This window comes from Colletotrichum godetiae, assembly GCF_030913485.1.
Source record: "Colletotrichum godetiae strain CBS 193.32 chromosome Unknown BDP55scaffold_33, whole genome shotgun sequence".
In the NCBI taxonomy this organism is placed as follows: domain Eukaryota; kingdom Fungi; phylum Ascomycota; class Sordariomycetes; order Glomerellales; family Glomerellaceae; genus Colletotrichum; species Colletotrichum godetiae.
The window spans coordinates 261,482-286,985 of record NW_026851281.1 but is presented as its reverse complement, the minus strand read 5'-3'; the positions used below and the strand labels follow the sequence as shown (position 1 = coordinate 286,985).

Genomic DNA, 25,504 nt, shown 5'->3' with positions numbered 1-25,504 from the left:
TAAAGTTTGTGATACGTGCAACTAAGGGTCCCACTTACTCACCGACGTCTCCTCCAAGCTCCAAAGCTCAGCCTATCCTTAAATGAAACCCTTGGTTCTCTCATCGCAGCTCAGTCTTATGGAAAGTATCGTATAGTCGTCTACTCCTTTTGGCTTCATTTCTTCAAACATTAGGATTCACGACTTTGTTTTGTGGGGCGTTTGCGGGCTCGGTCAAGCTAAATCAGACACAAACGCCAGACAATTCCCGGTGGGCGCGACACTTCGCTGGCACCGGGTGTAGCCGAGTTGGAGGCGCAGGCACGAGATCTGGGGGCACAAAGAACGACCTTCGGGCGCTGTGGTTGCCGAAAATTGTGGCTGAGAACACTGCCTTCGCTTCAATCTGACATTAGAACACTTCGGATGGAGATATGCCTATGGAATGGAAAACCTCGTGTAATCTTTTCGACGGTTGCAATGAGGATGCGAGGCCTAGAAGAGCTGACAAGCAGAACCAAAGTGGCAGAGATGCACAGTAAGAGTAAGCACCTGTGCCGCTGCGCGGCAGGCAGTTGCGGCAAAAGATGTCGATCATTGAACGATGGGGGCCAGGGGGCCATTTGCAAAACCCCAAAGGATCAATCCAGACATGATCAACCTATTCAGGCTTTTATCAGGAGTCAAAAACGAGAGACAGAGCCTGCAGGGAAGATCATGACCGGCATGGGCAGCATTGGGCAGCCTACGGAGTACTGTCAGACTGACAGTGCCCTTACTGCACGTAATTTTGCGAAACGCAGATCATCCCGTCTTGCCCGTTCGTCTAGTCACGAGGTCGTGAGACATCCAGTCTAATAATGTTCTGGCTGTCTGACGGATGCGCTGCAGGTTTGCGGCAACCCACAGGAGCTGGAAGCGATGCTACCACAGCCCTGATTACGTCGATTTTGGCCCATTCGTGTTCCCAACACGGTCTAGGTGAAATGGGCTTCCACAAGAGCTTTAGGTGAAGTGAATGCTCGTGCGTACCCAGCTCCCCCATCGCCCCATCGCCTCATCGCCTCATCGCCGGGGGACTGGCGGCGAGCGGAGCTCTCGAGACGGACGGAGCTTCGACCCAAGTGCCCCGAGGGAAATCAATCTGTCAACAACCCTGCCATCGATGGGCTGGGTAGCGGGCTGGCTGAGATTTCGTTCTGCCAGCTTGACAGCTCTGCTACGGACAGCCAGTCTCTGCCAAGTTCTGGACCGATTCTGCCATCCGATTGTGCGGGCTGCATCGAGGGTGAACGCTAGGACTCGAAGAAGACCTGAGCCCAATTTTGGGTTCGAGACGGGTTCGACAAGCGGCCAAGCGCCCATGCCAACCACCCGAAGTCGGGCTTTAGACTGAACTCAAAGAGACGCCGAGGGGAGGAAGGGCGGTTAATTACGAGGTCTGTCAACCGATGGAAAGAGAGAGGCAGGGACGCCGTTGTGTGCCGTCGGGCGGACATGTTTTTATCACCATTGTGTATAGGTTCACAAATCAAACTTTCCTCTTTGAATCGGCATACCGAGAATCTCTCACAGGGACCCCCAGAAGTCTCACGGAAAGGCGAGACATTGCTTCTCCGTACCATTCTGTCCGCCACCTGAGACTTCTGAGAGGGCGAGAAAAGTCTTCATTTCGACATCCGGTTCCCCGTTACGAAAGCGAATCACCAACGGCGCTTGGCTACATGGGTGTCCCCATGCATCTCCATGCGGGGAAATTGGAACCATCGACTTGTTTAGCAGCTTAGGGCCCCGACAACCCGAGTGAAGGGCAGCAGAGCGGTGGAGGAGCGTGCCAGAGTGCCAGAGTCCCAGGAGCTGAGCAGCTCGCGTCGTCACAGTGGCGTACACCAAGTTCTTCGTACTAACTACGAGTAGTTACAGACAGACAGGCAAGCGTGACAGGGCCCCTTGGTCTTCACCGTCACGACGAGTGGTCTGTCTTGTCATTCGTTCCATGTTCCCCTTGCAAAAACAATGCTGGTTGGCGACCCTTTACCGTTCCCCCGGGCCATCGCGCGAATCACACCTCATGGACCGCATTCTCGGATCATCAATGACCTTTTCCCTAAAGTTTAGCTGCATGCAAACTCGGCAACCATTTATCTCCCCTCAAAATACACAACTCGTCCGCCCCCTTCTTCCGATTCTCCTCGCCGGCTCTTTTTGCCCTTCCTCCTTCTCACTTCTTCGCCTCCTCTGTGCCTCTCTAGAGACACATCTAGCGTATCCATACCCTCCCTCCCTTGCGTCCCTCCCGCGCCTTTCCCAGATCGAATCAAGTCGAACCCCGCGCGGTAATCCAACAGAAGCTAGAATAAAGACGGCTTGGCATTGGGCTGGGGTGGGTGCCGGGTGGTAGTAGCTGACTCAGAATCCACGTCCCTACTTTTGCGAATCCCACTCCGTCCTCCCTTTTCCAACCCATTCCTCGGCGGCTCTTCTTTCAGCGACGGCCTTTTTGTGGTTGTTTCTTGCTCCGCCCCGTCCTTCTCTTTAAACATCTGGCTGTGCCCTTTCTGGCCTTGTCAAGTTCGTCCCATCTGCGTTTCCCTTTTCCCCACACTTTGAACGTCAAAACGTTTCCCAAAAAAGAGCAACCACTTCAGAATCCGTCCCTTATTCAGCGCACTGGGGATCCCGAGACCTTGGGACCATCGGCCGTTTTCAGCCAAAGGGCAACTGCGCAGTTCAAGTCTTGTCAAAGAAGAGCTATCAAGATCACATTGGGACACGGATATAGCAACCTGCGAAAAGAAGGGCCAGAACAACAGGGAACTCGCTCGGGGAGGGAAAGAGGCGTTTCGACAAAACGTACAAGAACCAACAATGTCAGCACCAGCATAACGGCCTTCGTTGCCGCCGCGCCAGCAGCCAGACACCGCAACCGAAACCCGACGACAACATTACCAATACAGAAATGTCGGCAGATGTGACGTTCGACATCGTCACGGCCAGTATCTGCGCCCTCCTCATCATTGTTCGCTGCGGCTACCGCATCCTTTTACGATGTAAAGTTCACGATACCTGCCACCGAATGTGGCACGTCGACGATGCCTACATGGCCTTTGCGCTCCTCCCGCTCATAGGCCGCACGACATGCATCTCGCTCTCCTTCTACCTCAACCCTACGCACACCTACGATGCCGCCACCGAGGAAGCAGCCGCGGCGCGCAATCTCAGTGTTGAGAAATTGGCAGAGTATTACATCATCTCACACAAACTGCTTATTCCAGCTCGCATATTCTATGCATTATTGTATGTCGCTTACACCTACGCCGTGCTATCCCGCCTCGCCCTCACTTTGGTGGTGGTGGCGGACTGCAAGTCAAGGCGGTGTGTCTAACGTGGCTCATTACTGACCGTGCCGTGTCTTTCGTGTAGCTTGTGGTCGTTGAAGCTCTGCCTGCTCAACTTTTACTCTCGCTTTGTGGACATCTTTGGATGGGGCAAAGCTGTCACGAATGCTCTTTGGTGGTTTATTGTTGTTACGTTTTTTGTTATCTTGATACCCACTCTAACGGAATGTCGGCCACTTCACTTGTAAGTCATTGCCTCTACTTGCCAACCGGGCACAACGGAACACACTCCTAGGCTTTGGGTCCATCTAACACGGTCATCCATAGCATGTGGTCCCCTGATCCTACCGGCGCAAACACCTGTCATCGAGCCCTCGGAAACCTCGTCACAATGGCTGTCTTCAATATCATTACCGATATCGCGCTCATCATCTTCCCCTTTCCCATCTTTCGCCATGTGAAACTCGACAGCAAAGTGTTTGTTTTCCCCACTCAATGTCTCAATGCGTGATTGTCTAAGGACTAACGCCTCCTCTATAGTAAGGTGCAGCTCGTGCTCTTATTCAGCATCGCCGGCGTTGTTGTCGTCATCACCATCCTGCGACTGCCCATGATACTGAACCAGGCAGTATCACAAAGATCTCGCTCAATGGTAGGTTTTCAGCCAGTACATCTCGAAACTCGACGATCGCCTGCTAACGAGCTCTATGCAGTGGGCATCCATAGAGATACTTTGCGCCTGTATCGTCGCAAATACAGCATTCTTTTACGCGTTATTAAAAGACTACCAGCGAGGTCACGATAGTCGCGGTGCAGGCTCGACCTACGCGCAACAGCCCGATTATTACATGCAAGCGAGCCCATCGCCAGAGTTGCGGAGGGGGTCCTCGGCGCGCTCCGACGGCCTGGAGGTGCCGGACCATTGGTCAAGGGAGAGCAGATCAAGTAGATCTAGTAACATTCCTATCATAGCATGAATGACGAGACGATGGCGTGCCAGTTGAATCTGTCTACCATCCCCGCGATGTCTCTAGGTTGCGACTAGAAACCCAGTCTGTCCGCTAACGCGGAAGACATGTGAATGTTTGGTCCAAAGGGGATTAGTGCTGACTTTGACGTATTGACGTAAGGGGTAAATCAGCCAAATATGGAATGTCACTGGTATTACAGGCCACCATCTGCATCACCAGCTTCATCACCAGTCCTTCAACTAGACTCTACCCCCGCTTGGCACCCGCCCTCGTCAACCCGCACCCTATCAATCTCGACTTATCGAGGCCAGACACGATGGCTGACCTTTCTACACTCTCAACCCTGCCATCCTACACTTTTGGCGGGCTCTGCGTCATCTCCGCCCTCCCATTCATCGGCATTCCATTCCCCAACCGCCGCGCCGCAGACTACTACGCCGGTAAAAGTGAATGGATGTCACAAATATTTGGCCGGCGCCTCAGCCCGCGACAAGCCGGATACTTTGGGGCAGCTTTACGCATCGCAGTAGGCGCGGCCGTCGTCGCCCCCGAGACGAGGGAGCCCGCGCTGATCTTCAACGGGGCTGTAGTCACGTACGGGACCATCAGGGCTTATGTAGATGGGCGACCTATGCTTCCGCAGTGGGGAATGCTGGCGGCGATTGCGGTTTGTCTAGGCTTTGGGCGTTTTTCGCAGGTTACCGGTGGAGGCTTGCCTCGCGACTGAGGGAGCGTTCTTACTTTGGAATGATGCTTGACTCAGATTCCAGAAGTTCGGGAGTATGATTGTTCATTGTTGCATGATGGGTGAAGTGGTTGGGAGTGCATGTGATCCCGGCCTTGGATTCAATTGCCACCAGGCATGAACAGCTTCACTTTTCAAGATTGTTCTAGGCAATGTGTCATTGTATTACAAGACTCAATATCATTTCGAACTCAATATCAGAACTCCGAGAGCATACCGTCAGCTGTTTTACACTTTCCCACGACCCAAGTACGCTTTAACCGCACTATCCGCCTGCGCTGGATTGACTACATGCACCAGTACACGATGATCCGGCCTCACAATGATCCCCTTACCCCCCTTGATATCCGGGACCACGCTAAACCAACTCTCAGGCAAACCAAGGCCTGCCAGATCTACAGCCCAGTCGCACGACGCGAATGCTGGATTCGCGCAGTGCAGCACGGTAAATCGATTGTAGGGCACAAGATCTAAGAGAGATAGCCCATCATTCGTGGTTCCATGCGGCAGCCTCGCCCCAGGACACGCTCGCGGCAGGTAGACCGTCGGGTCATCAAGCAAAGCTTTGGTAGAGGAAGGATCGTCGTAGATGAATCCGAGCTGGAGGGCAAGCGAGTCAAAGTGCTTGCTCGCCTCTGTGACAGCTCCGCCCGCCGCCGCGGAAACGGCGAGCCGTTGGAGAAATTTGTCCATGGTGAGCTCCGAACCCGGCGCTTCTTGCGCCCTTGCTTCTTGGAACTGGATCGCGAGGCCAACGAGAGAGGTACTGACGGAGTAGAAAGCCGCCTCACTGCCCTTGGAGTACTCAAGATTCGCGAGTGCGACAGGTCTGCGCTCGCGGGTGAAGCTGGCGAGAAGGCTTTGAGTGCCTTTTCCATTGATGACGGAAGCTAGCTTCCATACCAGGTTATGTGCGTCCGCGATGCCCGTGTTGAGACCAAGACCACCCTGAGGCGGCAAGCTGTGAGCGGCATCGCCGACGACAAATACACGGTGCGCCGTATCGCTATATGAGGATGCCACGCGCGGAGCTGTCTCCCAGGTGGTTCGAAGGACCTCCGAGTACTGCAGACCTGGGAGACAGGCCTCAATTGGTGGTGCCTCTGACGAGGAGCCCATGACGGGCGTAACGTGGACGAAGGAGGCGTCAAGGTCGTGTGCAATGAATTCGCTGGGGTGCTCTGGATGGAAGCAGAAGTAGAGCATGGCCTCACGACCTGGTGGAAGCGCCGCGCGGAGACTGCCTTTGCAGACGATGGACTGGTAGACGTGCCCTGGTCCCATGGATTCAAAGTCGATACCGGCCATCTTGTCTCGCACAGTCGAGTTTACGCCGTCGGCCCCAATGACAAAATCAGCCTGGATGCTATGTCGCGTTGTTTTCCCGTTATTTTCTCGTCCAGTGAGACTGCTGCAACAGACGACGCAGCCAGATTCCTGTGAGTCGTTGATGTCGACAGCATCAACCTGCCATCCCCTCCTGATTTGAACGAGACTTGTCTCAATGACAGCTTTCTCGAGCAGGCGTTCTAATTCCGGCTGTGGCCAATTCACCAAGGGCTCAGCTGTCAAGTTGTGCATCTCATCATCCTGGCGCTCATATGGAAAGCAGCCAATTTCGGCATCGGCCAGGCCATAGACGAGCCGCACCGATCCGGCATCTTTGGGCTTGGCTGCTTGTTGCCGGATATAAGTCACATCTAAGCCAGCCTGGCGGAATATTTCGAGCGTCAACGGGTTGATTGTGTGGGCTTTGGGGTGCTCTGATACGTTTTGGCGTCTCTCGAGGATGATACACTCGATGTTTTGGCGGGCGAGGAGATAGGCTGTAAATAAGCCTACCGGTCCTGCCCCTGCGATGACAACGCGCGTCTTTTCCATCTTGTGCGTGTGTATCAGTGCAAAAAAGAAGAAAAAAAAACCCCCCCTGCTTGTGATATCACGAATGGTTGGCGATGATCACCTAATGCCAAAAATGAGTATGGGGAGAATGGAATCTCAGCTATGTGACCATCGCCAAGACATGGTGATGTGGGATATCCGAATATGTCTTTAAATGACTGAGCGTCTGATCTCCCTTTGGTTACCTTGGCTGCAGCTCACAGGTCTGTGCTTTCTTTCCTCTTTCTGCTTCCGCTGAGATCAAACTAAGTGAACTTTTATCTGCATGACATTCAATGTTGTAGCATAACCCTTGCCTACTCACTTTATACTCCGTCATCCGAGTGAGGTCCTTGCGACAGATTTCCCTATTATGATTGGATAAGATTACATGGGCCTCAGGTAAGTCTGGCTTCTCGAGTTCACAGCACCAGATAGCCCTTCTGTGCTGTGATAGTCCGTTTTCTTGAGTTCACTGGTGACTTCCGAGTGGCACACAATGGTCGACAGGATGCTGAAAGACATCGGTCACTATTACTCATATAGGTTTGGCGTACTAAAGAGTTTAGGCTGTCATCATGAACTTAGGCGGCCGGTTCTGCGTCTCGGGAACGTCAAACAGACCGGTTGCCGTTTACTTCGTCAGTGCTCCAAGAGTTCAATCAGTTTCTAGGTCGACGGGTTGCCATGATGTCAAGACAGCCTTTCGCTCCCGTATCCGTACCCCCCCTCTTTGTTGACGTTTAAGCTCAGAGCGAGTTCAAATAAGGTTTGTTGCGCGTTGATTGCGAGCGCGAAAGCTCTATGCGGCTCACACTGTTTGCTTTCATGTGCCGGGCCATCCGTTCAACGGACGGGCCGGAAATTCTATTCGAATACTCCGTACTCGCATCCATTTCCCCCCGGCTGCTTACACATAATTCCAACCTTATACTTAGACACCCAAACTATAGTCGACTGCTTTTCTTTCCGTTTTAGGTTGGTTAAACTTCCACACCACTCGGAGCCACTCCCGACGCTGGATGATAGGGAGCGGGCTTAGACGCGAATTCCCGTCCCTCCGTGCAGTCTGCAGCCGTTGCAGTTTGCTGCCACACCTCAGCGATCCATCCCATCTTAACAGTCCTATCTGAGCAGTTACTTCGGCATGGTCCAGAACATGTAGGAGAATACTTAATGATAGATAGTTGCAGACATTTACGTGCCTGGCGCGTATGCCTCCAATAAAATGTGGTAGCGGTGACTGTATATTCAGAATAATTCATCAAAAGCAATTCAACGTATCGAAGGGCGACATTGCAACGCACTCTAGGCTTCACTTTGATCCCACATTTAACACTTTGGAGAGTCGAGGTCGAACCAAGTGAACTTCAACAACACCGTTTTGCCAGACAGGCTTTAGCGGCTGAGCGTATATACATCTGGGTCAATTGCAACCATGCCTGCCACACTCTCTACCGATAACAAGGCAGAGATAGAGGGGCCGATATTGCAACCTTCGCGTCCGTCTCGCCATCGTGCCTCTCTTCTTAGCTTTCCCGGCGCCCCACCTCCCAGTGACGATCGGCCCAGGTCCGTACACATATCTGCGGACGAATACAAGGCCATCACAGATCTCGTCGATCTAGCAAAGTCTTTCCTCGAGAAGCAACAACAAAATGGCGACGTCTCGACATCATCAACTCAAAGCGACTCTGTTCTCGACGTCTCGAAGGCGCCGAAGCAGAATGGACCCCTCGACCCCTTTGGCGACAACTTTGATGCCCGGGAATGGGCCAAATCCTTTTATCGCCTCCGCTCCGACAGCTGCGAGGTACGTAAGGCCGGCGTCGCTTTTCGCAAGTTAAACGTGTCGGGCTACGGGTCCGATACTGCGTTCCAGACTACGGTGGGCAACGCGTGGTGGCTCAAGGCCGCGGGGGCCATGCGTGGCCTACTACGTATCAAGCGTCAACAGGTGCGCATCCTGCATGATATCGAGGGAGTCGTCAATGACGGTGAGATGCTTTGCGTTCTGGGTCCGCCAGGCAGTGGCTGCTCGACCTTTTTGCGTACGATGGCAGGAGATACGCAAGGCACGCAGGTGGGGGAGGATTCTCATCTCAACTACCGCGGCGTGAGTGCCGATGAGATGAAGCGTTACTTCAAGGGCGACGCCATTTACACCGCTGAAGAGGACGTTCACTTCCCAGCACTCTCAGTAGCGGACACACTCTTCTTCGCAGCCCGCGCAAGAGCACCCAGGACCCGGCCCGCGGGGCTCTCGGCGGACGAGTATGCGACGTGGGTGCGCGACGTCACCATGGCCATGCTGGGGATCCAACACACGATGCAGACACCCGTAGGCGGGACCGACGGCGACACAGTACGCGGTGTATCTGGAGGCGAGCGCAAGCGTGTGAGCATCGCCGAGGCGGCGCTGAGCTTCGCCCCGATCCAGTGCTGGGACAACAGCACACGCGGACTCGACAGCGCCGCGACAGTCGATCTTTGCAAGACTTTACGCGTCCAGAGTGATATCATGGGCATGGTGAGCGCGGTAGCCATCTATCAAGCTCCAGAAGAGGCCTACGAGCTGTTTGACAAAGTCCTGGTTCTCTACGAGGGGAGACAGATCTACTTTGGAAAGACGACAGAAGCCAAGCGTTACTTCCAGCGGCTGGGATTTGTTTGCCCCAAGATTCAGACGACGCCTGACTTCCTGACGTCCATGACTAGTCCGGCCGAGCGTGAGGGCATCGTGAAGCCTGGGTACGAACAAAAGGTTCCACGTACCCCCGATGAATTCGCCGAGGCATGGCGGACGAGTAGTCACCGCCGTCAAGTCGAAGAGGAACTGGACACATACGACGCATCCTTTTCTCTGAACAGCAGTGGCCCGCGAAGCTCGCGCACACACTTTGCCGAGTTCCTGGAGAGCAAGAAGAGCGATCAGTCGTCTATGCAGCGATGGAAGTCTCCTTACACCCTCTCATACCCACGCCAAGTTCTTCTATGCCTGTGGCGCTCCCTAGCGCTGCTCAAGGCCTCGCCGCAGATGACGGTGATGATGCTCGTCCTCAACCTCTTCCAGACGCTCATCGTTGCCAGCGTCTTCTTCAGGCTGCCCGACACGGCTGATTCCATGAAGTCGCGCAGCACGTTGCTGTTCACGGCAGCGCTGGTCAACGCCTTTGGTTGCGTACTCGAGGTGCCGACCTTGTACGCCAAACGGTCCATAGTCGAGAAGCATGTCAGATATGCATTATATCACGCTTCTGCCGAGGCCACCGCCGATTTGGTCATGAGTTTGCCTTACAAGCTGCTCAACGCCATCACGGTCAACACACTGTTCTACTGGATGTGCAATATGCGCAACGAAGCTGGGTCATTTTTATACTTCGTGCTGGTCCAGTTCGCCATGACTCTGGCCGTGAGCTTACTCTTCCGGCTCGTTGCTTCCGTCACAAAGAGCCACACGGCGGCTATGGCGCCATCGACTATTGTGCTGCTCACGCTGGCGCTGTACACGGGGTTCGCGGTCCCGCCCATGTATTACAAGCCGTACGCTTCTTGGATCGCCACGCTCAGCCCCGTGTCGTATGGGTTTGAGGCCCTCATGATTAACGAATTCGGCAATGGACGCAAGTTTCCTTGCAAAACCTTTCTTCCGGCTGGCCCAAGCTACGACATGGATGCTGCGAGCATGAGTATGATGGCACGGACGCGCGTGTGTGCCTCGCAGGGAGGTACGCCGGGCGAGACATTCATCAACGGCAGCGCGTACATCACTGGCGCGTTTCGATATGCGGACAGCCACCGATGGCGAAATGTCGGCATCGTCTTTGCATTCGCAGTGGCCTATTTCGTGTTGCATCTCATTGCCACGGAGATGGTGAGCAGCTCAAAGAGCAAAGGAGAGATGCTTGTCTTCCCTAGAGGTAAAGTCCCGACGAGGCGGACTGGGGAGCCGACACGAGATGTGGAAGACCAGATCACAAAGGGGAAGACAGAAGCACCGGACCGTAGCGGCGGCCATGATGGTGATGATGAGGGTGAATTAACCATCGACCGTCAGACGGCTATCTTCCATTGGAGCAACGTCTGTTACGAAGTCAAGATCAAGAAGAAGGAAACGAAGCGCATTTTAGACGGTGTAGACGGGTGGTGCAAACCGGGAACGCTCACTGCCCTCATGGGCGTCTCGGGCGCCGGCAAGACCACCCTTCTCGACGCCCTCGCCTCGCGCCTGTCAGTTGGTGTGGTGACGGGCGAGATGCTTGTTGATGGGTCCCCCCGAGATGCCTCCTTTCAACAAAAGACAGGTTACGTCAAGCAGCAGGACCAGCACCTCCTCACGTCGACGGTGCGCGAGGCTCTGACTTTCAGTGCCGTTCTCCGCCAGCCGGCCCGATTTTCCCACAAGCAGAAGATTGCATACGTTGACAAGGTGATTGAAATTCTGGGTATGGAAGAATACGCTGATGCCGTTGTCGGCGTCCCCGGGGAGGGTCTCAATGTTGAGCAGCGTAAGAAGCTTACGATCGGTGTTGAGCTCGCTGCTCGTCCTGCACTTCTTTTGTTCTTGGATGAGCCTACCTCGGGCTTGGATTCTCAGACAAGCTTGTCGATTTGTACTTTGCTCGAGACACTGAGGCAAAATGGGCAAGCCATCTTGTGTACAATCCATCAGCCGTCAGCGATTGTAAGTTCCAGCCTCTCCTTTTCATACTTACGCACTTCTTTCTTCCCCAATCCGCTCGCATTTGTAAGACTTCTAACATGGAACAACAGCTCTTTGAGCGGTTCGACAGACTTCTCCTTCTTGCTCGAGGGGGAAGAACCGTCTACTTCGGGCAGATTGGGCGCAATGCCAAGGTTTTGGTGGACTATTTCGTCCGCAATGGCGGACCGCGACCCAAAAAGGGCAAAAATCCAGCCGAGTACATCCTCGAACAAGTCAAAGCCAGCGGGAGCGGGAAAAGCGATGTGGACTGGCCCGAAGTATGGCGACAAAGCACCGAGTATGAAGAGGTCAAGGCTCATTTGGCCAAACTCAAAGAAACAAAACACCAAGATGCAACGCAGCAGCAGCAGCTACAAGATGATCCCCCCTTCGCCGCTCCCACAATCACCCAGTTTTTCGAGGTGACCAGGCGTTTGTCCAGACATTACTGGCGCACTCCGAGTTACATTTACGCAAAGATTCTCTTGACTTTTGGCTCGGCTCTCTTCATCGGCCTCTCCCTGCTCAACCTACCAAACACGCAGGTGGGCATTACGATCCAGACCATCGCCATCTTCATGTTCCTCACAACGCACCTCAACCTGATGCAACAGATAGTCCCCATATTCGTGTCTCAGCGCACACTCTACGAGGGTCGTGAGCAGCCTTCACGTACATACTCATGGGCCGCCTTTATGGGCGCGCAAATGATCGTCGAGATGGCCTACAACGCGCTCATGGCCCCGCCGGCGTTTGTGGCGTGGTACTACCTCGTCGGGTTACAGCGTAATGCAGCAGAGACAAACGACACCGCCGCACGCGGTGGGCTAGCTGTGCTGTTTATGCTCGTCTTCTTTTTGCAAGCAAGTACTTTTGCGCACATGATCGGGGCCGCTTTTGACCTCGCCGACCAGGCCGCCGGCATCGGAAATCTCTTGTTTGTCATGATGTTCATTTTCAACGGCATCCTTGGGACGCCTCCTAAGTTCTGGGTTTGGGTGTACCGTGTTAACCCCTTCACCTATCTCGTCGAGGGATTATTGGGCACAGGGCTCGCGAATGCCAAGATCCACTGCGCCGAGAATGAGTTTTTACTCGTGAATCCGCCTCTTGGACAGACGTGTGGCGAGTACTTGCAGCCCTTCATCGCCATGGCAGGCGGATATCTCGATGATCCGTCTGTCCTGGACAACTGCAAGTATTGCACAACGAACAATACGAATCAGGTCTTAGCAGGGGTGCATGTTGAATTTAGCAATCGCTGGCGCGACTTGGGTATTTTGTTTGCGTACATCTTCTTCAACGCTATCGCTGCTTTTGGGATATACTATATCCGCGTGCCTAAGCCCAAGAAAGATAAAGCCAAAGCATCACCATCACCACCACCACCATCATCATCACACCAAGATGGCAGCAATTCAGAACCTCCGCCCAAGTTCCCGCTGGAAGAGTCAGAGAAACAAGCGGACAGGTCTCTGCAGATCACGCGGGCCGGCAAGGTTTTTGGCTCAATTCGCTCGTCTATTCATGGAGGCATACAGGGGCTTGGAGGCAGTGGAAAGAGATACTGGGATGATGACATGGAGAACGCCGACGACGCTCAAATAATTGGCAAGGAAGCAGAGTTGGGATATTTGAGTGAGGGCGAAGAGGGGAACCAGGAGGTCGATATTCGTGATTTCACTATGCAAAGGTCACCTGTGACTCCTCAATATTGGATTTAATGGCAGGAGATTAATGCGTTTGATTGGAGTAATAGCCTAAATTGTACCATCATCTTGAAAGGCATATCTTGAGATAGTTATTCTTATTTGGATTGAGTACCGATGATACAACTTACACATACTAGCTAATAGTTTTCTGGTCCATCATTACCACACGTGAATAAAACCTCACAAGGTACTGGGACTTGGAAATATTAGCACAGGGGAGTCATCGTTTGGAAGAATACTACACGCAACACCGAGATCATCGCAGGGAGATGTTCGCGTGTCTGATGTCGAAAGCACATATGAAGAACTTGCATGGACGTGTTTTGAAACGAAAAAGCGAGAAGATAGGTTCATCAGATCTGGTACCTGCTTAAAGTATTAATGACTACTCTCCGTGCCAGTTACACGGTCCTCCTTCAACCGACACTCAATCACATTCCCCAGACCACGGCAGATCCACACCTTGACAATCTTCAATCCAGACGCCTTGACAACCTTACCCAAGTCTTGAAAGGTCCTCTGGCGACCGTTGGGACTAGCAGTTAAGACAAACCCTGCAATGAGCCCCATGGCCTGGAATTCACCGTAATTCTTCAACAACGGGGCAGGCGCATCGGGAAGCAGAGCATCGCCGCACGTCGGGTGCATCATGTACTCGCCAATAAGCAGACGCGACTTTTCAGGCGCCATAGCGTTCCTGATGTGCGTAAACATGGTGGTCAAGTCTTCATCCTGCCAGTCTACAATGACCGACCGGAACCAGTACACGTCGGCGCCCTTGACGGGATTCTCATTGAAGAAGTTGTGAGGGGTGAGCTTGACCGCGCCCGAGGTCAACGCCTGCGGATCCGTCTTGTTCCAGTGTGCCGTGGCGTGTGCGATCATGCCAGGCTGGTCCTGGACGATGCCGACGAAGTCATTCTTCTGACTAGGGAAATTTGTACGCAAGGCCTGGATCGAGCTGCCGAGTCCACCGCCAACGTCGACGATCACGGCGCCGTTCCGGAGGGTAGAGTCCCAGGGGTACCCCCGTACGTCGGTCAGCCCATGAAGATACTCTCCCAGCGAAGCGAGCCAGAGGTCGAAGCAGTCACGCCACTCAGGGTGCGCGTTGAGGTATTCGAACTGGCCCATGCCCTTGCCGATGCTTTTGGCAAACGCCGAGTCTCGCGGCGCGTAGCTCGCACAGAGGACGGGATCCATGAGCAGGCCAGGCAACACATTGGCCGTCGGAAAGAGGAAGGAGGCGTAGCGGACAGAATTGGCGAGGCGTTCATTAGTAGCAAGGGCCGTGGACGCCTCGTCGTTTGCAAAGACGTTAAGAGCCGTCTCGGCAAAGATGTGATGGGAGCAGAGGGTCCGCATTACAAAGCCCAGCTTGCTCGCATCGACGATACCCGTCTTGGAAGCGAGAGCTTCGAGCGTCATGGGGCCATTGCTTGCCAGAAGCTGGGGTATCCCCCACTCGACAGCCATGTGTAGCGCGCGAGATACAAAGTAGCTATGAGCCAGGTGGCCGAGACGCCATTGAGGTGTCAAGACGGCCGCCTCCAGGGATGCTGTGGCGGCAATTATGCGCTTGCGGGCTTCTTCCGCCTTGGCGGTTTTCGGGATTCGAGCATCTGCATGATTTGTCGTGGTTCCATGTCCGTTGCTTACTGTAGACTTACAAGCCGAAGAGGATGCGAGCTCGGCGATGAGGTCATTAGTTGAAGTGGTTAAGACGGCCAGAACCGAGCGGAGGTATGTGATTTGTTCATTCTGTTCTGCGATGCCGATGGCCATGTTGACTGGGGATGACGATTGTCGTTTCCTTTTACTTGCTGACGTATTAGTATTGCGTATCACGCTTTTGTTTTCCCTTTCACCTGCTTCCCTCTTAATGCTGGGGTACTACTTGCAATTGGGTCTGTAAGTTGAGGTATTATAGGTCAGGGGTGGTGTTGATAGGAAGTCCTACGGGTTTCGGGCTCAGCACTGCTTGTGCTCTGATATAAATGACGTTTTTTTGAGAGGGATATGAGTAACTGCCCCGGGCTTGGCTGATTTCATTGCAGGGGGCCTTGGGCTTTGAATATTATAAAGGGCTGTGATGGTTGCGATAAAGGACTTTGAGTCAGTTCCTTAAGCTTCGTATTCGTGCCCGTTGGTCGGTTATCATACGAGCTCGGTTACCATACGAGAGTCGAGATGACAGCGGTCCTGCTGTAAGAGCCGATTGTCCGAACGCAAAGTCTATTGGATTTACTGTTTTTACACGGTGTTCTCACGAATCCTTCTTCACTGTGCTCTGGTTGTGCCCATTACGCCATGGCCTTGTCAAAGTTGTCATGTCTCTAAATCTTCATGTTGGGAGAAGATCAAAATGGCATATCGCTCCAATACTCCAATGCTTCACGTTGTTGAAAGGGCCGCGCGGGCAGATTATCTCTTTCAGTCCGCCGGCCAAGGCGTTATGAAAAGCGGACTCCGCCGCCGTCGGGGCCGATTACTCAAGGCATTTCCGTAGGAGACCTGCCTTACGGGGAGATCCCCGCCTTGCATGAGGAAAGCGTTCTCACATGCATCAAGGTTAGGGCCCGTGGACCCGTCACGCCCGTCAACCTTACAAACTAGATACTTCCCAAACTCTAAGCGTACATCCCACCAGTTCGTCGAGATGGCCCGGCCGCCCGAACAAGAATCTTACCTTCCGCGTGTTCCGCATGAAACATGTAGTTTAAACTTCAAGTCCAGCCCTGTCAGGAATCACGTCATATCGAGATTGCCCATCATCCAGCCTTGATTTCCCATGTCTAGAACAGCCCTTCACCCTTCACCTCACACCTCAGGAACCCAAATGTATCTGATCAATAATAGGTTTGGCTATACCGCGCAAACTGTACGCTTTCGCATTCGCTTTCCGAAAACGACCTAGCCTCTATGGAGCGTTGGTTTATCTCAACTACAACGACCGATTGAGATTCCTAAACAGGCAATCCATTGTCAACTTAAGCATTCGACACATACAGGCCCAGAAAAAAGTGACTCAAGTAAACTCCAACGTAGGAGCTTTGGTGACTCGAGGCCCCCAAAGAGCAGAAGTGACCATCAAAGCGGGAAAAGGCAACTTTAGTACGGATAAACGCCAGACTCTGAGTTAGGATACCAAATTTGGACTTCAATTAGTTTCAACATGGAGATTCACCACCCAACGATGGCCCATCAAGCCAATGGAACCGCTAAGAGGAACATTTACAACGAAGTTGACGCTCCCGATGCTTCTTTTACTTCCACTTCCAAAGGAGGTCCTCTCATCTCCTCATGGCTCCCCACTCTCCGTAACACGCTTTCCTCACTCCTACACTGGACAGGCTCCTACTCAGCCCACATTCAGGACGCCCATCTCGCCTTTGTGCGTGCAGCCGTGGTCCCCCGCCTCAAACAGCCACCCACCGCGGCTGACAGGCAGCACTACATATTGACACATAACCAATCACCTTACGAAGCAAGCGTTGCCTTTTCATCTCATAAAGGGGCCAAGGTGCGTTTTACGGTGCAGCCTTTGGTGGATTCCAGCCCCGGGCCTGCGTGTAATGACCCTCTAGGGCAGAAGGGATTGCGTGAGAAGCTAGAAGGTCTGGCGTCTGCCTGTCATGCGGATCGTATCTGGCTAGATGCCTTTCTAGACTCTGTTCTCCTTACTGTCGAAGAGGAGGCAGGCTTGCTCGAAGTGAAGGCTGACGGTGCGCTGCCGCGACAAATTTGTTATACCGGATTCGATCTCGAGTCCGATGAGAATGCGACCATCAGCATGAAGGCGTACCTTTTCCCTCAACTCAAAGCCCTCGCAACAGGCCGGTCGCTGGTGAACATCACCGAGTCCGTTGCAACACGCCTTGCTGAGGGCGACGAGGCAATGTTGGCTGCATGGGGACTACTCAAAATCTTTCTCGTCTCCCAGGGCGAGGACAACATCAACATCTACTTCCTCGCCATCGACTGCCTGGCACGCAACAAGAAGCCTCGCTTCAAGGTCTACGTCCACACTCACGCCAACTCGCTCGCGTCAGCCCGTAATGTCTTCACCCTAGGCGACCGGCTTCCTGCCTCCTCAGCCGACTTCCTCCCACAGGTCTGGCCCTTACTCATGGACATGGAAGACGTTTCCTCGGCCGACATGGACGGCCTGGAAAAGCCACTCAATGAGCCTGACAGCAAGTATTGCGGGCTCTGCTTCGCCTTTGAGATAGTACCGGGAAAGACGGTCCCGCAGGTCAAGATGTACGTGCCCATATGGCAATACGCTCGTGACGAGGCCGGAGTTATGGAGCGCTATGAGCGAATACTCCAGACGCAGGGAATGAAGTCTGGAGAGTACGACTTTGGAGCTGCTGTTCAAGACGCCTTGTAAGTGTCATCACTTGTCTCTTCATAAGACGCTTAATGAGCGTATGAGTGTGCATGCTGACTTGTGACTCCTTTCAACCTAAAAGCGGCAGCGAGAGAGATACTGGTCTGCATACCATGGCATCGGTTTCCTCTTCTAGTAAGGGCGTGGGGTTCAGCGCCTATTTTGGGCCAAGGTTTTGGGAATGAGCGTCATTGGTCAACTATGTATGAATCTAGTAAATGCTTTTCGTACGATGATGGAATAGTGTCTTTCTGGGAACTACTTGATTTAGCCTTCAATATCATTTAATCGATACAACATAGTTCAGCACATGCTCCAGGTAAAGATTTAAGTCTTCCACACCGCATTGTATCTTTTGAATTAGGAGGGCAGAGCAAGACTTCATTTATTATTGTATACCAGCTTGAGTAAAGTCACAAGATAATTTAAGGTAATCACCTCTAACCTTCAGGTGGCGCAATGTAAAATATTGCCTCTCACGTGGACCCTATATGTTTACGAGGCACCACCTTGACCCAAAGCGGATGCTTGTCCCAAATGCCGTAACTCTTCTGGTCCAACCAGTCAAAGTTAGGCTCAGCCAGTTCGAGGTCAAAGTTGTACAGCAGACTGGCCATGATGAGTCTCATCTCAGGGTACGCAAGACTACGCGATATGTTAGTCAATGGCTTCCACTTCGATACAAAAATCTGGGAAAATAGATGGAAGTCAAGGTGGAACTCACTTCTTGCCAATACAATCTCTCGGCCCCACCGAAAACACCTTGACACAATCCCTCCGATCACCAGCATACTCGTCAGGACGGTCCTTGTCGTCCAGCCACCGCTCTGGCACGAACTCCTCAGGGTCCGAAAAATTATCAGGATGGTGCGCAATCGCGTACAGCGAGATATCCACACGCGTGTCCGCCGGCACGTAGCGCCCGCAGACAACACGACCTCCAGTAGGCACCATCCGCGGCATCGGCGTCGGGGCAGGCGGGTATAGCCGCATGGCCTCCTCGATACACGCGTTGAGGTACGGCAGCTTCCGAAGGCGAGCGAAAGTCATGTCCGTCTCTGGATTCTCGATGGCGGCATCGAGCTCAGCGCGCAGGGTAGCCATCTTGGACGGGTGCGTGAGCAGGAGGTAACTCAGGGCCGACGTAGCAGCCGTGGTGGTCTCCGTGCCGCCAATCATGAAAGTCGCGGCGTTGGAGTACATCTCGGCTCGCGAGATGCCCGGTTTCTTCTCGCTGCCGCTGTTCTGCATGATCATGGACCAGATGTCACTGCCGGAGTCGTCACCACGGTCCAGGCGCTTGTCGACGCGGTCCGTAGAGAAACGGTTGTGCCGGGCGCGGCGCTCGCCGCTGCCGCCCCAGATGTATTTTAAAAGCAATGGCCCCAGAGGAGCATGCCATCCCATCATGGTCATGCCAAGCGTGACTGTCTTGATGGTTGAGTACGTATCGCGTACCCATTGGCGCGCTGAATGGTCGCTTTCGAGCATGCCGAGCGGCTCGCCATACATGAGGTCGCCCATGATGTCAAAAGCGAGGTAGCTCAGCCAAGTCATGAGGTCGACGCGGCCATCACGATGAGAAGAAGAAGCAGAAGCAGCAGCTGGCTCCGCGTTCTCATCGGCCAGCTTGCTCATCAAGTTGCGAACATGGCCCTGCACGAGGCTCTCCTGCTTGAGCACGGCACGGTCGGAAAAGGCGTGCGAGAAAAGCCGCCGCTGCCGCTGGTGGTCTGTGTCGTTCTCGGCGCGCACGATGCCCTTCTCGGGGGCCGCCATGTCCGGTCCCAGTCCGACGTAGTCCTTTGGCATGTCGCCACCTCCTCCTGCCTTGGCGTAGATGTCGTGCCAGGCATCAGGGTGGCTGTAGCTCAGCTCGTTTGGGCCGATACGTACAACGTGGCCGTACTGTTTGTGGAGGAGCAGTGGCCAGCTGTGGTTGGTACCGTGGGCGCGGTGCCATAGCCATGGGATAGCAGTGATGCGTGCGAGTAAGGGGCCTGGGTATCCTGCCAGGGGGTGGAGGGTAAGGTAGTAAATGGTGCGTAGGACGATAAGTCCGAGAATGACCGGGCCGAGGGTCCAGAGAAGTCTCTGAAGGTCCTCCTGATTGACTAGGTGAACGTTTGATGGAATGATGTCGAGAAACATGATGACCTCCAGCTGTTACCTAGTGAGTGGGGAGCTCTAGACCAAAGTTCCGAAGGACGTGCTGATTCAATTTGTTCTCTTTTCGCTTTTTGACTTTCCTTCGATCTGGCTTCTACGAATGATGGTTAATGTCCGAATCTCCGGGGAAGAGGACCGATCTGAGGAGAAATAATGAAGACTCAAAAAGAGGCTGTCGTCACTGTCCGAGTCCAGACTCTTCAACATGAGGGGTGAAAATGTCAAGTAAAGCTGATATGGCTTGGGTAGTTACTAAGACCACACACAGCAAGGCGGAAACCGAGCATTCCAAAAAAGGATTTCCCCAACGGGCAACTCATATGATCGATAGACTCAACCCCGACGCCGAAAGTGTACTGTGTCGTGCTTTTTCGCATTCGCAAGGTCCGAGAGGCCCGAAGTGAAGGGCAGGGTGCTTTTGACGTAGCCGTGTGCCTGAAGGGCCGACAGCTTGAGCTCGGAGCTAGCACGGGGAGGTTCGGTAGAGGTTCCGCGGACAAGTAGCTAGGTTCTTCTGAAGTCGACCAGGAGAGCTTTGAAAGGCTGGAAGCTTTCTCGCATAATTACCCATATGACGGAATCGGACATTATCACAAGAGAAAAATTTTCCTAGGTTCAAACTTTAAGGTCTTTAAACTTGGCGAAGAGGTTGCGCCCACATGCGCCGTCATCCTGCGCTTGGACGAGCGTGTATTCGTATTCTAGAGAACCATATGTAACTTAATTAGGCACCATATACCCGGTCGTGCACGGTGTATAATCGTCCTGGCTACCCAAAGGGGCTAGTATAGATGGAATGATCAGACGGTTGTCAACCACACCGTCGGGGCACTGCCGAACAAGATGTTCTGCTTTGCACTGCCGATCCATCATGCCGGATGTCTGCTCTGCTCGGGTATGAGGCCATTAAAAGGAATGCCGCGTATAGAATAAACGCCGGTTCGGTTAGAAATATCATCTGAATACGAAATACTTTCGGAATTAGGACCAATTTGTGAAGGTACCTTTGAGGTTATTTTCGATTGGAGGCCGCAGGCTCGGTGCCGCAAGCTTCCAAACGCCGTAATAGGCATTACGCAACAAGATTGAGGCAGAATGTCTCTCTCCTAGTGTCCCTTGAATACATTTACATATATTTACTGACTTGCCTATTCCGACCATTCCTGATAGACTGACAATCACAGCAGCTTTGAGTTGTATGCTTAATGAATCACGAAGTCAACGTATTTTGTCTCACATTTTGGTGATCACTGATCTGGAACCAGTGACTTCGCCTCTCTCTCTTCATCTTGTTGTAATTACCTTAACTTAGGTACACTTACTTACACATTTGTTCATTAATACTTTTCCCCACCAAAATAGTTACCATGTCTGTCTATCAAAGACCCTCAACGCCACTCTCGGCTCCCATCTCTCCTATGCAGTGTTCCTTCAAGGAGAAACCACAACAAGATGTAATCAAGCCCAAAAGTTCTTCAATCTTTCTCAGTGTGCCCCAAACATTCTCAGCTGGAGGCATCATCACGCCGCCGGAAACCCCGGCCCAGAAACAACAACACGCCACAGGCGAATCTTACGCAACACTAATCAACTGCCCTATCTCTAAGGCCAGCTTTCTGCTCGCCCAGGCATCCCTGGCAACGGCGCTGGCCGGACGCACGTCATCAACGACAGAATTCAAGTTCCGGGACCCCGAGGCCTTCGGAGCGGAAACGGGGACGGAGACACGAACACGAACACTCCGTTTCGGCACGGGCCTCGATGGGTGCTTCACCACCTCCAGGGGCTTCCTTGGATGTCAAGCAACGCCTCCAACCAACGTCATCACCCGTAATATTAGTAATTCTCCAAGAAGCTTGGACCAAATCCAACGCTTGCCAGAGTCTCTGAAAGCGTGGGAGGTGGTTCACGGAAGTTTGCCCCGTCTACTCCGCGCACGACGAGTGCGTCATGCCGTTGACACCCTGCGCGAGCACAAGGCTGTAGGTGGGAGAAATGCGTGGGATGACTTGGAACAGCGCCATCTGGCGCGAGCTGCGCTCGTGTTAAGCGCGCTGGCTCACGCTTACATGTTTGGCGAGGAACAAGACAAGAGCAAAGAAAGTGAGGGGCGATCTCAGGTACCGCGCCATGTTCTCGACCCGTGGGAGAGAGTCTGCACGGCGTTGGGGAGAAGCCTGACTGGGCGGGTAAGTACACAAAGTGACAATTTCGAACCTGCAGAAGCTAACTCACCACAGGTGCCCGCCGATGATGTCCTCAACAATGCTCTGGGAAATGCCGCATTCAACCTCAGCAGCGCGTACTTCGGCCTCCCGGAGGAACGCCTCTCCTCAGGCCTCCAAGGCACAATGGAAGGTATCTTCGCACCAGCCCTCTCCGCCATGGCTCTCGCGCAGAGCGGCGTGCTGGCAGATCAGCCAGACCAAGTCACGCACTGCCTCGAGAGCCTGGCGGCCAACATTGTCAAATGTGCCAACGTCTTCGAGTCCATGACTCTCCGCGACGCGGCCACCTTTGACCCCGTCGTCTGGATCAAGACTTACCCAGCCATGGGCCGCGCCGTCACGCCCGGCGAACTGGGTAACAGCGGCGCCGACACGCCACTCTTTCACGCGCTCGACATCTTTATCGGCCGCCAAGATGTCAAGGGTGACTTGACAGGGATGCAGAACGGCCGCAAAGCCACGCTACCGGCTAACATCCGCGCCTTTCTGGATGCCCTCGGCGACGGTGCGGGCAGCGTGAGAGACTACGTCGCGGCGTGCACCGCCTGTGCTATGCACGATCTTTCCTCGGAAGAGCAGTCGCAATACCGCCATCTCGAGGCGGCGTGGGATGGGCTTCTGCAGATGTACGTTTGGTTTCTCGAGAGACACCGTGTCAAGGCTATTGGCGTTACGGGCGTGTCGTTGAATACGGGGCGGCACTCGACGAGCAGTGGCGTCAAGAGCGGCGACCAGTGTAAACATGCTGGCTCATCAATGGCATCAGGAAAAGGAAAGGGGAAGCCAAAGATGCGGCCCGAGGCTATGCTAAGCATGCAGATGAAGGCGGGTATGGTATCGCGGCTGGGCGGCCGGCCTTTGTGGCAGGATGCGAGTATCCAGTCGCAGACGGTGTATGAGGGTAGCACGGTGGTGGAAGTGAGGTTGGATGCTAAGCTGCCTCTCGAGGCGGGCGATCGCGTGCAGGTCTGGCCGCCGAGGAAAAGGAGAAACACCAGCAGTTCGCACCAGCGACGGTTACGGGCTTCCACCCCTCCTGAAGACCATGATGTGTCGTCAGATGAAAACGGCGACCATGGAGATGGTGAGGCCGAGCCGAGATTTTACTCAATCGCCCGTGTCACGCCAGACATGGGAGGAGGCATCACCATCACTCTGACAATCAGTCAACATTCGCCTCAGGGCCTCGTCTCCTCATTTTTGAGCAACGCCGCCCTAGGCACACACCTCCGTCTTCGCCCATGGCCCAGTTTACGTTTCCGCCAGCCTCGCGACCTTTCCGTACCTCTGGTCCTCGTCGGCCAGGGCAGCGGCATCGGCCCCTTGGTAGGCTTCCTGCACGACCGGGCGGCATGGGCACAGCAGCGCCAGCTTGGTGACGGCGAGGTGGGCGAGCTGCTCCTCGTGATCGCCGCCAAAACACGCCACCATGTCCCCTGTTCACTCCACAGCCTGGAACACCTCACTAGGGTCTTACCATTGACTGTCGTCCTGGCCCTCAGCCAGGAGGCACACCACCTCAGGATCCGCGGTGGGATCCGGACTCAGCTTCCCGAGGGGGAACGGCGTGTGACTCGCCACTTGGTAGCGTATCGGGACTCCGTTCATCGTCTTGTGCGAGAAGAGGGCGGTCATCTCTTTGTCTGTGGCAGCTCCGACTTTGGGGCCACGGTCACAAGTGGTCTTGAACTGGGTCAACCGCAGCAAGAAGACCAACAAGCGCAGGGACACGAGGAGAACAGCTACACGCAGATTCCCTCACCACCCGCGCTTTGGGAAAGACTCCATCAAGATCTCTTTACGGCCGTCAAAAGACCTTCCAAACCAAGAATGCCTTCTTCTTCTTCCAGCCCCTCGTACACCTTGCCCATTATCACCCCGTCCGAGCTCGCAGCCCACAACTCAATCACCTCAAGCTGGGCCGCTATCGACGGAACAGTTTACGACCTGACGCCCTTCCTAACCATCCACCCAGGGGGTCCAAAGACCCTCCTCGAGTCAGCAGGCACCATCGCCGATGTGCGCTTCGCCGAGACGCACGGCGGGCCGCACGCCCAGGAAATCAGGGGCTATCTGCAGCAGTACGCCATTGGGTGTCTGCCTCCACCCAGGTGTCCTAGAGACCTCAGTACGCTTCAGATAACGACATCAAAGCTCACCGATGCCTTAGTGGGGATGCAAAACGCCCTCACCAATAACACCGCCTTTGACGCGAAACGCGGGCCTGTACCCGTGTACGTGTACGAGGATGCCCTGCTCGTATTCGCCGACGGTCTGGATGGCGTGACGGCTATCTTGTCAGACGTTGCTTCGAACGATCAGTACGGAGACGCCTCGGAGCTGAAGGAAACCGTAGCCAACACACAAACGCTGCTAAGAAAGGCCTTCTCCGATCTAAAAGACGGTTGTAAGCGTTACATGCAAGCTGCGGGCTCCAATGGCTCTGATTCCTTACTGGGTGAGAGCGAGGGGTTGATTCAGAAGCTACATAAGGAGCCTATCAACAAGATCCACGCGGCCATCAATGCTTGCAAGAAGGGTCTCGGCGAGATTGAGTCTCAGGTTCTGGCAAAGGCGGATGGTAGTGACGAAGTTTGTGATGTCGTGGAGACGTTCTCTCTTACTCTCGCTACTCTTGCCAAGAATTTGCTTCTTGTCATGGCTCTGGCCGAGGAAAGTGATGACGCGGAGCTTGAGCAACGGACTACTTGTCGAGAGGAGAATATTTGCGCAACGCATTCTGCGATGCCGAGCGTTGATCTTTGAGCGTATTGAATGCATTGAATAAGCCTTGAATTTAGCGGAGCTGTTGAGCGTTCTTGATTAGATATGTAGAGCCATCATAGCCTTTTCTATTCGAGTCAAACTATGGATTCATACTACTTCGCATTTTCCAGCTTTCGTTCCTATATAACCACAAGTTTGCTCCGTCTCTTACGGCTTTGAGATGTTGCCACCATCTACGCATGGCTTACTACTTTCAGCCGCTCCGGGGGCCACGGTTTGAAACCAGAGGAATATATTTACGCGAAAAGATAGCTTCACATTGTTGAACGAAGGTATTGGTGGTGTAGCTGGTAGTGTATTGCTTGGACCAGATCAGAGAAATGGAGGTCGGCAGAGCCCCTATTACACATCCAGAGTGCTGAAATCCCTGTCCAACCACTTAATGGGTCGTCCATTTCAACACGCACAAGCCCATCATCACGACGTAAGGATGATTGTAGTGACTCCCACTAAACAAGCCTCCTCCAGAGCGAACTCGGATCTAGATCCGGTCTAATAAATTGGCAGAAACATTTGCCGCGTTTCCAGTATATCTTCTTAAATCGGGCTACGTAGATGATATCCCAAAAGACGAACATGGTGAAGTAAACTTGCTA

The 25,504-nt window shown here is 53.7% G+C and overlaps 8 protein-coding genes across 8 annotated transcripts; 5 read left to right on the top strand and 3 right to left on the bottom strand.

Annotated features, from left to right (window-relative positions):
- Positions 1 to 2,938: 2,938 nt before the first annotated feature.
- BDP55DRAFT_556926 (uncharacterized protein) lies at positions 2,939 to 4,294 on the top strand (the record flags this gene model as incomplete). Its single annotated transcript, XM_060569641.1, has 5 exons — positions 2,939 to 3,276; positions 3,403 to 3,561; positions 3,645 to 3,794; positions 3,858 to 3,969; positions 4,031 to 4,294. The coding sequence occupies 5 exons, from the start codon at positions 2,939 to 2,941 to the stop codon at positions 4,292 to 4,294; spliced, it is 1,023 nt and encodes a 340-aa protein (XP_060427120.1).
- Positions 4,295 to 4,363: 69 nt separating this feature from the next.
- BDP55DRAFT_232644 (uncharacterized protein) lies at positions 4,364 to 5,138 on the top strand. The gene has a single exon (XM_060566162.1). The coding sequence runs from the start codon at positions 4,470 to 4,472 to the stop codon at positions 5,013 to 5,015; it is 546 nt and encodes a 181-aa protein (XP_060427119.1). The 5' UTR covers positions 4,364 to 4,469; the 3' UTR covers positions 5,016 to 5,138.
- A 113-nt stretch (positions 5,139 to 5,251) lies between these two features.
- On the bottom strand, positions 5,252 to 7,035 carry BDP55DRAFT_770436 (FAD binding domain-containing protein). The gene has a single exon (XM_060581086.1). The coding sequence runs from the start codon at positions 6,912 to 6,914 to the stop codon at positions 5,262 to 5,264; it is 1,653 nt and encodes a 550-aa protein (XP_060427118.1). The 5' UTR covers positions 6,915 to 7,035; the 3' UTR covers positions 5,252 to 5,261.
- A 1,317-nt stretch (positions 7,036 to 8,352) lies between these two features.
- BDP55DRAFT_556904 (ABC-2 type transporter-domain-containing protein) lies at positions 8,353 to 13,343 on the top strand (the record flags this gene model as incomplete). The annotated part of the gene is made up of 2 exons (XM_060569638.1): positions 8,353 to 11,598; positions 11,688 to 13,343. 2 exons carry the CDS (start codon positions 8,353 to 8,355, stop codon positions 13,341 to 13,343), a joined length of 4,902 nt encoding a protein of 1,633 aa, XP_060427117.1.
- Positions 13,344 to 13,709: 366 nt separating this feature from the next.
- On the bottom strand, positions 13,710 to 15,116 carry BDP55DRAFT_730854 (O-methyltransferase; the record flags this gene model as incomplete). Its single annotated transcript, XM_060579749.1, has 1 exon — positions 13,710 to 15,116. One exon carries the CDS (start codon positions 15,114 to 15,116, stop codon positions 13,710 to 13,712), a length of 1,407 nt encoding a protein of 468 aa, XP_060427116.1.
- A 1,411-nt stretch (positions 15,117 to 16,527) lies between these two features.
- On the top strand, positions 16,528 to 17,996 carry BDP55DRAFT_705753 (aromatic prenyltransferase; the record flags this gene model as incomplete). The annotated part of the gene is made up of 2 exons (XM_060578043.1): positions 16,528 to 17,720; positions 17,807 to 17,996. The coding sequence occupies 2 exons, from the start codon at positions 16,528 to 16,530 to the stop codon at positions 17,907 to 17,909; spliced, it is 1,296 nt and encodes a 431-aa protein (XP_060427115.1). The 3' UTR covers positions 17,910 to 17,996.
- Positions 17,997 to 18,200: 204 nt separating this feature from the next.
- On the bottom strand, positions 18,201 to 19,875 carry BDP55DRAFT_730852 (cytochrome P450; the record flags this gene model as incomplete). Its single annotated transcript, XM_060579748.1, has 2 exons — positions 18,201 to 18,369; positions 18,449 to 19,875. 2 exons carry the CDS (start codon positions 19,873 to 19,875, stop codon positions 18,201 to 18,203), a joined length of 1,596 nt encoding a protein of 531 aa, XP_060427114.1.
- Positions 19,876 to 21,311: 1,436 nt separating this feature from the next.
- On the top strand, positions 21,312 to 24,978 carry BDP55DRAFT_749335 (uncharacterized protein; the record flags this gene model as incomplete). The annotated part of the gene is made up of 3 exons (XM_060580604.1): positions 21,312 to 22,046; positions 22,134 to 23,496; positions 23,710 to 24,978. The coding sequence occupies 3 exons, from the start codon at positions 21,312 to 21,314 to the stop codon at positions 24,885 to 24,887; spliced, it is 3,276 nt and encodes a 1,091-aa protein (XP_060427113.1). The 3' UTR covers positions 24,888 to 24,978.
- Between the last annotated feature and the right edge of the window lie 526 nt (positions 24,979 to 25,504).

What these genes read in the sequence shown, in the direction of transcription:
- BDP55DRAFT_232644 (XM_060566162.1), top strand. Translation starts at nt 4,470, where the DNA reads ATGTCACTGGTATTACAGGCCACCATCTGCATCACCAGCTTCATCACC.
- BDP55DRAFT_770436 (XM_060581086.1), bottom strand. Translation starts at nt 6,914, where the DNA reads ATGGAAAAGACGCGCGTTGTCATCGCAGGGGCAGGACCGGTAGGCTTA.